The following is a 9,403-nucleotide window of genomic DNA, read 5'->3' on the forward strand; positions in this document are numbered from 1 at the left end:
GCTGGGATTACAGGCACGTGCCACCATGCCCAGCTAATTTTTTGCTTTTTTAGTAGAGACGGGGTTTCACCATGTTGACCAGGATGGTCTCGATCTCTTGACCTCGTGATCCACCCGCCTCGGCCTCCCACAGTGCTGGGATTACAGGCTTGAGCCACCGCGCCCAGCTGCTGTTTTACAATTATTTACTCTGCCCATAGGAATCTGATGGGTTTTAGAACACTCGGCTCAATGGCGTTATCCATCTTCCCATCCCTGTGGCGTCAGAGCATAATGCCACACCCTAGCAATCCAGGCCTTGAGAAGCAAATATTTTCCGAGGGTGTCTTCAGAGAGAATCCATGAAATAATTTTGACTTTACATGTTCTAAGTAAAGGATTTCAGCTGCAAAGAGTAATATATGGAACGCTTACGCTTTCCCAGTTTCATTTTTCAGTTGGCAGATGCCTGTCCTCCCTTAGCCTAAAATCTTGTAAAATACTTTTCGGTATTCCTGTTGGTTTGCCAAGCTATGCTATGCTGTAGACAAAATTAACTTTTTAAACTTTGGCACATGAATGTTTGAAACAAAATGCTGTTTTAAAATATCTATGTTATATCACAGACTGGGTGGCTGGGCTCCAGTAGACTCAGGACAGAATCAAATTATTGTAACCCAAGTTCCAATCCACCTTGAGGTTCCCACATTGCCACCGCCAGACCTGAACTCCCTAAGGGAGAAACGCGCCTTGTTTCATGGAGCACAGGTCTGGCACAAAGAAGCCATTGTAGGCCAGGCACGGTGGCTCATGCCTGTAATCCTGGCACTTTGGGAGGCCAAGGTGGGTGGATCACCTGAGGTCTGGAGTTCAAGACCAGCCTGGCCATCAGGGTGAAACCCCACCTTTAAAAAAAAAAATTTTTTTTTTAAAGTTTAAAAAAAAATTAAAAAAAAGAAGCCACGATAAAAATTTGTTGTTTAAAAGAACAAGATGGACACTGTATCACATCAACAATAAGATCTGTGTCAGGGTGGCTGTGGTGGCTCATGCCTGTAATCCCAGCACTTTGGGAGGCCACGACAGGCAGATCACTTGAGGTCAGGAGTTCAAGACCAGCCTGGCCAACACAGTGAAACCCCATCTCTACTAAAAATACAAAAAAAAAATTAGCCAGGCATGGTGGCATGTGCTTGTAATCCCAGCTGCTAGGGAGGCTGAGGCATGAGAACTGCTCGAACCCAGGTGGTGGAGGTTGCAGTGAGCCGAGATCATGCCACTGCACTCTAGCCTGGGTGACAGAGCAAATGTCTATCTCAAAACACAGAAGGCCAGGCGTGGTGGCTCACACCTGTAATCCCAGCATTTTGGAAGGCCAAGGCAGGTGGATCGCCTGAGGCAAGGAGTTTGAGACCAGCCTGACCAATATGGTGAAACTCCGTCTCTCCTAAAAATACAAACTTAGCTGGGCGTGGTAGTGGGTACTTGTAATCCCAGCTGTGAGGGAGGTTGAGGCAGGAGAATCACTTGAACCCAGAAGGCAGAGGTTGCAGTGATCCAAGATGGCACCACTGCACTCCAGCCTGGGCAACAAGAGTGAAACTTCATCCCCCCAAAAAAGATCTGTGTCAACTGTAAAGGTCTTTGTGATTGCTGCTGGAGCAAGGGATATTCTACTTTTGCACTCCATTAAGTTATATAAAGAAACAAAAGACTCTGAACAACAAAACAATCTAGTCTATATGTCTAAATAGCCTGCTTAGACCACAAAAAAGAAAAAAAAAAATCTAGTCTAATGATTTGTAATGGTTTCTCTTCTACAGACTCTCTAAAAGAATATTATTATTTTTGGCCCTTCTAAAACATAACTAAAAAAAGTCTTAAAATTCTCAAGCACACTATTTACTCCTTTAGAAGCAGAATTTATAGACAAGGAGAGCACAGACCAAATCAATTTTAAAAATTAAAGGGGAGGCCGGGCGCGGTGGCTCACGCCTGTAATCCTAGCACTTTGGGAGGTCAAGGTGGGTGGATCACGTGAGGTCAGGAGTTCAAGACCAACCTGGCCATCATGGTGAAACCCCATCTTTAAAAAAACAAAAAAAAAAAATTAAAGGGGAAAGAAAGGTGCACATCTAAGGGCTGAAGTCATTGCTACCCAAAGCCCCCCCAGTTCAGTTCTTGACCTTCAAATCCTGGGGGAGGGTAATTTTTGGATGAGGGATTATGCCTCAGCTACTCTGGTATTTACAAAACATTTTGGCAGGTGCTCCAGGCAGTCTATAATTAGTGAATATGCCTCAGAAATGTAAAGTGAACTCAAAGGGTTTCAAATGCCAACAGCCAGCCCCCTGAATACTGAGCTACGTAATCACAGGGCTGCCATCATCTAGATAACTCGGTGCTGGGTGCCCTGCCACAGAGCACACGTGTGCACACGCACACGCCAGTTCTGAAGAGTCTTTTTTTAAACCTCTAATGGCTTGACCTCAACACCTGCTACACTTCCTGAAGACAGACAGGCTCTGGAGCTCCACTTGTTCCTCGCATGCGGCTGCACTTTCTAGGAACGACCGCACACACGCAGACGCTGGCCAGCTGCCAAGGCGGGGGCAGCCCAGCCGCCTCGGGCCTGAACTTTCCCAGCGCTGTCAGGGCAGGATCCCGCTATGAGCTGACTCAGCGGCCGGTATGGAACTCTGCCAACCACACAGCAGTGCGGGGGCAGCCGGCAACTCACAGATGTTTTGCTAAACCAAAGCAATCAGTGGGAGGCGGGTCTGGGCTGGCGGCCAGGGTGCTGCTGTCGTGGAAGTTGGGATTCTCTGATTCTAGTCCAAGCTCTGCTGCTAACTCCCTGGGTGATGTGAGCGAAAACCTCTGTGCATCTCAGTACCTCTCCTACTTCGGAGGCATATCTATGTGATGCAGGAGAAGATGGCACTGTTTACATAAAAGAGCTCCCCGAGCACTATTACCTACCATGTGCCTGGCACTGGACAGGCTTTCACGTGTGCCAGTTCCGTTAATCCTTACAACATCCTTGGGAGGCGCTTTCATTCTTTTTATTTCACAGATGAGAAGATAACAGGTTCAGAGCAATTCAGAGCCCAATAAAAAGATCACAAGGGCAATCAACGGAAGTGACAGGATCTGAACCCCACTTCTGACTGCAAACACTACTGCTGTAAAACTCAGATCTACTGCACAGGCCTCCTGATCCAAGATGTTTGATTTTTCAGGTTCCAGAGGACCTTTCTTATATGACTTCTCAGTTGCCCTGTGAAAACCCACAGCTTTTCCCAAACGATTTCCAAACAGTACCAATGGATCACAAGAAGTATGTGTGCTTATGCAGGGTACCCAGGGACTACTGGTTTTATCACGAACTCCCTTCCTAAGCACCAAAAAGTCACTCAACCTGGAACAACTTATCATCCCTCCCACTCTTTGGGTGAAGAAAAACTATATTGTGGGTCACAAAGAGAAGATGAATCAGGGAGTCAAAGGCTTGGCTAAGAACAAAGATTCCCTAGGCTCCACCCTCCAAGACAATTCATTAGGACTCTGCAATCTGTATTTTTTACAAAGCTCCCTAGCTGACACTGATGCTCAGCCATTTGGTAGTCACTTCAGCTTTCCTTGACTAAAAAGGAAATTTTGAGGTCTACCCTTCCCTGTTGTCAAGGGGATGATGTAAGAGTGAAATGAAATCATGTCTACAAGGCTCTTTGTTGGAAAATATACATAACACAAGTGCTTCTTTTCAGCTGTGTGTAGGTACAAAACAACCAGCTGTCCTTAAAGAGCACGATCCTGGGTTAGCCTGGAGCTAAGAAATTGTCTAAGCAAGAATGCTCTTTTACACTACTGTGAGAAAACATAATTATTAGAAAAACTCTAATTAGTCACACATCTCATTTTAGATATTCCTCATGACATTGTTGCAACTTCATCCTTCCTTAAAAAAATGAGATTGTATTGACATTCTTTCCCATCAAACTTGGAAAAACCTATACAGGGCCGGGCGCGGTGACGCACGCCTGTAATCCCAGCACTTTGGGAGGCCGAGGCAAGTTGATCACCTGAGGTCAGGAGTTTGAGACCAGCCTACCCAACATGGTGAAACCCCATCTCTACTAAATACAAAAAATTAGCCAGGTGTGGTGGCGCATGCCTGTAATCCCAGCTACTTGGGAGGCTGAGGCAGGAGAAACACTTGAACCTGGGAGGCGGAGGTTGCAGCGAGCCCAGGTGGCGCCATTGCACTCCAGCCTGGGCAACAAGAGCAAAACTCCGTCTAAAAAAAAAAAAAAAAAAAAAAAAAAAAAAAAAAAAAAAAAAAAAAAAAAAAAAAAAAGAAAGAAAAAAAAACCTTTATTAAGAGTAAGATACATTTCATTGCTTTAATGAAGAAGACAAATATTAAGTAAGAAAAAATTCCAAGTCTATTCATGTCTAGGTTGTTGGTCACTGAAGTGGGGTGAGAAGGCACAGACTGGCACAGCCCCTGACGCTGTCAGTCCAGTAACCCTCTCCAGCCTTTAGGAAAAACAAACGACCTCCCATACCAGAAAGACTGACCTGCTTGAGCTGCTCATCCAGACTCCAGTTCGGCTGCCCGGCTGTGGAGACAGAAGGTGGGGCCTTGGAAGCATCTTTGGTATGGTCTTCTTTAGGCTGTTGTCCATGCGGTGGGAGCCCTGGTGCTGGAAGTAGATTGGACATGGGTGCCACTCTGGGAACTTGGCGAGCTACTTGCTGCACATGAAAATATTTTGAAGCAGCCTGGGTTTCTTTCTCAGCCACCTCTGCAACTTCATCATCCCCATCCTCATCCTCCAAGCCTCCTTCCTCTTCCTCAGGCTCTGAGTTCACGTTGCCCCGTTCAAAACCTTGGGCCACTGCTGTGGTGGCTGGAACTCTGGCTGAGGGACCCAAGGGAGTGCTGCCAGAAGGCCTCCCAGGTGTGGCAGAAAGGAGAGTCGGCTGTGTGACCAGCTTTTGGGCATACAAGAACTGGGCTTCTCTCATCTGCTGGCCCTGCTTCTCTCTGGCATCCATCTGCAGAGGAGCCAGGTGCGGCTGCTTCTGTTGCTGCTGCTGCTGCTGCTGCTGCTGCTGTTGCTGAAGTGGCTCCATTACTGCCTCAAGCTTCACCCACAGAGTGGCATGACTCTGAACCTGGGCACAGCCCCCCAGGCACACTGGGTCTAAACCTTAAGTGATTAACAGAAAGCACAAAGAAGGAGGGGAAAAAACAACTACGTAAAACAGGTATACAAAGGTTTCCTTTCCTCCAGCAGAGGGCCGTGAGTTCCGAACGCTAAACATATGCTCCTAAACCTGAGTTTTAAGATGAGTGAGTTGTGGGGGTTTTGTGGGTGGGTAGGAAAAGTGTGAAGGAGAGAAACAGGATCTAGAGGGGAAACAGGGAATGAATCTCAGTAGTAGTAGCAGCAGACTACTGAGTAGCATACTATTAAAAGAAATATATCCAGCCAATATCTAGTCTGCTAACATGTGTTCTGATCTCTCTTCCTCTACCTTATCAAACATTAATCTGTGACTGAATTAATGTTACCGAACATTCATTACTGAAAAGGTAACTGGGTTTGCACTGTAGCAGAAGCTGTAATCGCGCAAACAATAACAATGAAGGGAAAGAACAGCCTGCCTGCAAAAGAGAGACTATGTTCCCAAGCCCATCAGAGAAAGGTATCACCTCTAAGCTAGACCCAGAACTATCAGGCAGACGGTTTTTTTCTCAAAAGAAAAAGCAAGACCAAGCAAGCTGCTCTTGGGTTTAAACTTTTCAAATTTCCCAGATCAAATTGCCAGCCTGCTTGTTGAGTAGACTGAGCCATACTAACTGGACAGTATAGCCTCAGAAAGAATCCAATTTCAACAACATGAAAGAAACACACAAGGAAGCAAGAGTCTCAAATTGCAATCGTCACTCAAAAGCAAACGGGGGAATTCCTCTGGAGATTTTAAAGTTAATTAATTTGAAACAGATATCAACATTGAACAACAAGTTAATGCTGCGTTGCTTTTTTTTTTTTTTTTTTTTTAATAAACAGCCAAGTAAATCTCTTCACATCCCCTTTCTTTCTGATTCATTTCTACTATGATACTCTCTGGCAAATACAAAAAGAAAAGGCTTTCGGGCCAAAAGCATTCTGGGGGCAGGTTTATCTGCATTCTTACCAATCAGTCTCCAAACACACATCACTTTCACACCCTCTTCTTTAGCTCCCCACCTCTCCCCTGCAGGCCCTCAACCCAACAACTTCACTTATATTTCTTCAGCAAGTCTCCATAACTGAATAGATGACTATGCAAGGGCAAATTTTAGGTGAACAGGACTTCCAACATGGCGTACAGTTTTGTCATCACATGAAAGAGGCTGTACTGCACATGTTGGGACTTGATATCTGCATTGTTCCAGTGTTTTAGGATTGGGTCGAAAGACAAAAAAAACTAAGTGTCTTTATTTAGCATCTTCAAGAATTCACAGAGAAGTAATCACATTTTTAGCAATAAAAACTGCTTGGATTTAAGATTTTTTTCCAGGTTACAGTAAAAAAGGTACAAGTTTTAAAGCTAGGCCAATTAGGAGAGATAAAAATTCTCATTTGCTGTTTATCTTATAGCACTGTTTGTGTCTTTTGTATTTCTGTGAAAGATTCGAATTCCAATTTGCCTCTTACTGCCTTTACTTCCTCTCTTGGCACTTCAGAAGTGTGAGTTACGCTTACAGCAATACTTTCATTCTGCTTTAGCTCTTCTTACAGTGTAAAAAAGTATGACAAGATTTACATCCACATTAAATTCAGTTGGCAAAAGTGTTCATTTCAAATGAAAACAATTTGGGTCAAATAAAATTACAGAATAAAGCAAATAATTCGGTGATCAATTTAAATATCCTCATAGTCATTACAGTTAATCACGATCGGAATAATTTCTAAACCAAGTCCTGCCAGTCACTGAACAACTGCTTCTCGTCTTGTGGCACCATCTTCTCTGAATGCTGTCCCCAGCAGAGGGGGAGGTGTCCCTCCCACAGCCTCTTATAGTAAGACTGAGATGACTCAGTTCTACAACTCAATACACACACCCTCCCCCAAAGAGCCCATCTTCCTGCAGTCCCTAAGCAGCCAGTGATCCAAACAATACCACCTGCCTACATTTGGAGAACTTATGTCTCAAATCTAAACCTCTTCATCCCTTCACACGGGCCCCTCCCCCATTTCCCCTAAAGTTCCCGGACCACCAAGCCTGGTGCAACGGACTGCCTGAAGCTTTGAACCCGGCCTGCCGACCATTCCCCTACCTTTGCTGTTGGATTCTTTTGGCCCCAGGCCCCTTCAAGTACTACAGCCCACCTCCCCGGTCACCCCAGCACGCCTCCCCCCATTCTTTATTCACCTCCCCCCATCCAGCCCTATCACTTTTACCTCTACCAACCCTCCCAGCCAATCCGCTGGCTCTTCTCCGATGGCCCCCACCCCATCTATCTGCGCCCACTCAGCTCCAAGGCCCCTCGCCGTTCTCATCGCTTTATCTCAAATGCCCTAATGGGCACAGGGCGCCCGGGCTCCCGCGGCGCTCTCACTTTCCTTCACTGTCCCCGCGCCCCCGGCCCGCGCCTTTCCCTCTCTCTCCACACCTGCCCCGGGCCCTCCACCTGCCGCAACCTCCGCTCCCGCCGCGCGCGAGGGAGCCGGGACCCGTGGCGCTTACCTGTGCGGGGCGCTCCGGGTTTTCGGGCGGCGGAGGAGGCGGCCTCTCAGGCCCCGGCGCGGCAGCAGCGTCTCGGACTCCTCCGCAGCCGGGGGCCACAGCCGGGGCGGGGCCCGCACCGGAAGCGGCGCCGCGGGGCCGGACCGCCGGCCAGGGGCGGGGGCGGGGGGGCGGGGGCGGGGCGGGGCGGAGCCAGAGGGGGCGGGGCGGGCCCGAAGCCGGAAGCGGCTAAAAAGGGACCGAGGGGTGGGGCTAGGCGGAAGTGACTCCTAGGGACTGCGCCGCCTGACTGAGTCTTGGGAGGAAGCGGGTGGAAGCGGGCGGAAACTTCGGCCAATGGCAAAGTGCGGACACGGGGGGGTTCCGGTGTGAGCACTTCCGCGGGGAGTTGAAAAGAGCTGGGCTAGAGCGTTCTGAGCGTTTTCTGTTGCGGAGGTTGGTGTGGCTTCGGCGGCTGCTTGGGAGGAAAATAAGAACAGAGGGGCGTGGGGTTTGCCGCTGCTTCAGTCCCTTCGGTCTCCTGCCTTCAAGCCGGTCTTCCTCAGGGATTCCCGCGTTTAGATCAGCTTTTCTCTAAACTTCTCTGCCCATTCTTGGGACAGAACCCTGGCTGTCCTGAGAATGTTGCGTCCCTGGGAACCCTCTCACGTGAATTAGTATTCTCTATTCTCAGTTTCCAAGGGTCAGGATTATGTGCCAGGTGCTGTCACCTCTTGTAAAAACACTTGCTTCTCCGACGCTTTCTCTTAGACTCTGCCACCTGTTTCACCCCGCTTGGAGATAATCTGCCCATCTGTGTTATCCAGCTCCTTGTTATTATCCCCTCTATCTTCCTTGACAATTTGAGAGCCTATGTGGCCAACCCATTCAACATCGGGCCTCGTCCTTAGCGACCCTTATACCAACCTCCCAATCCCAGTCAAAACCTGGACCTTGTCCCTCTAAACACTATCGCGTTAGGATTCGGTACTTTTTTTTTTTTTTTTCCTTTTTTGAGACAGAGTCTTGCTCTGTCGCTCAGGATGGAGTGCAATGGCGCAATCTCGGCTCACTACCACCTCCGCCTCCCAGGTTCAAGCAATTCTCCTGCCTCAGCCTCTCTAGTAGCTGGGACTACAGGCGCGCGCCACCACGCCCGACTAATTTTTATATTTTTTATTTCTTTTTAATATCCAATGTGATAGTATAATTTTTGTATTTTTAGTAGAGACGGGGTTTCACCATGTTGGCCAGGATGGTCTCGATCCATTTACCTCGTAATCTGCCTGCCTCAGCCTCCCAAAGTGCTGGGATTACAGGTGTGAGCCACCGCACCCGGCCAGGGCTCAGTAATTGAACAACCCTCTCTTCAACCACAGCCTGCTATTCTCTCTCAGCTTAACTGCTTTTGAATTATAGGTCAGGTGCTCATGCCTGTAGTTTCAGCACTTTGGTAAGGGTAAGGCAGACGGTTTTCTTAGGCCCAGTAGTTGGAGACCAGCCTGGGCAACATGGTGAAACCCTGTCTCTACAAAAAATATAAAAATTAGTGGGGCATTTTGGCTCATGCCTGTGGTCCCATCTACTCGGGAGGCAGAGATAGATCACCTGAGCCCAGGAGAGGAGAGGCGGAGGTTGCAGTGAGCCGTGATTGTGCCACTGCTTTCCAGCCTCGGTGACAGAGACAGTTTCCCCCTCC

The 9,403-nt window shown here is 47.9% G+C and overlaps 1 protein-coding gene across 4 annotated transcripts in view; it reads right to left on the minus strand.

The window, feature by feature from the left end:
• The window catches only part of ARID3B (AT-rich interaction domain 3B), a 66,686-nt gene extending 58,807 nt beyond the window's left edge, over nucleotides 1–7,879 (minus strand). For all 4 annotated transcript variants that reach the window (XM_017547994.2, XM_017547993.2, XM_017547991.2 and 1 more), the window contains exons 1-2: nucleotides 7,726–7,879; nucleotides 4,564–5,198 (exon numbers count right to left, since the gene is read on the minus strand). In XM_017547994.2, the coding sequence (XP_017403483.1) occupies nucleotides 4,564–5,121 (558 nt within the window). In that variant the 5' untranslated portion in view covers nucleotides 5,122–5,198; nucleotides 7,726–7,879. The remainder of the gene's footprint in view (nucleotides 1–4,563; nucleotides 5,199–7,725) is intronic.
• Between the last annotated feature and the right edge of the window lie 1,524 nt (nucleotides 7,880–9,403).

Source organism: Cebus imitator, unplaced genomic scaffold (assembly GCF_001604975.1).
Source record: "Cebus imitator isolate Cc_AM_T3 unplaced genomic scaffold, Cebus_imitator-1.0 Scaffold203, whole genome shotgun sequence".
Lineage (NCBI taxonomy): Eukaryota > Metazoa > Chordata > Mammalia > Primates > Cebidae > Cebus > Cebus imitator.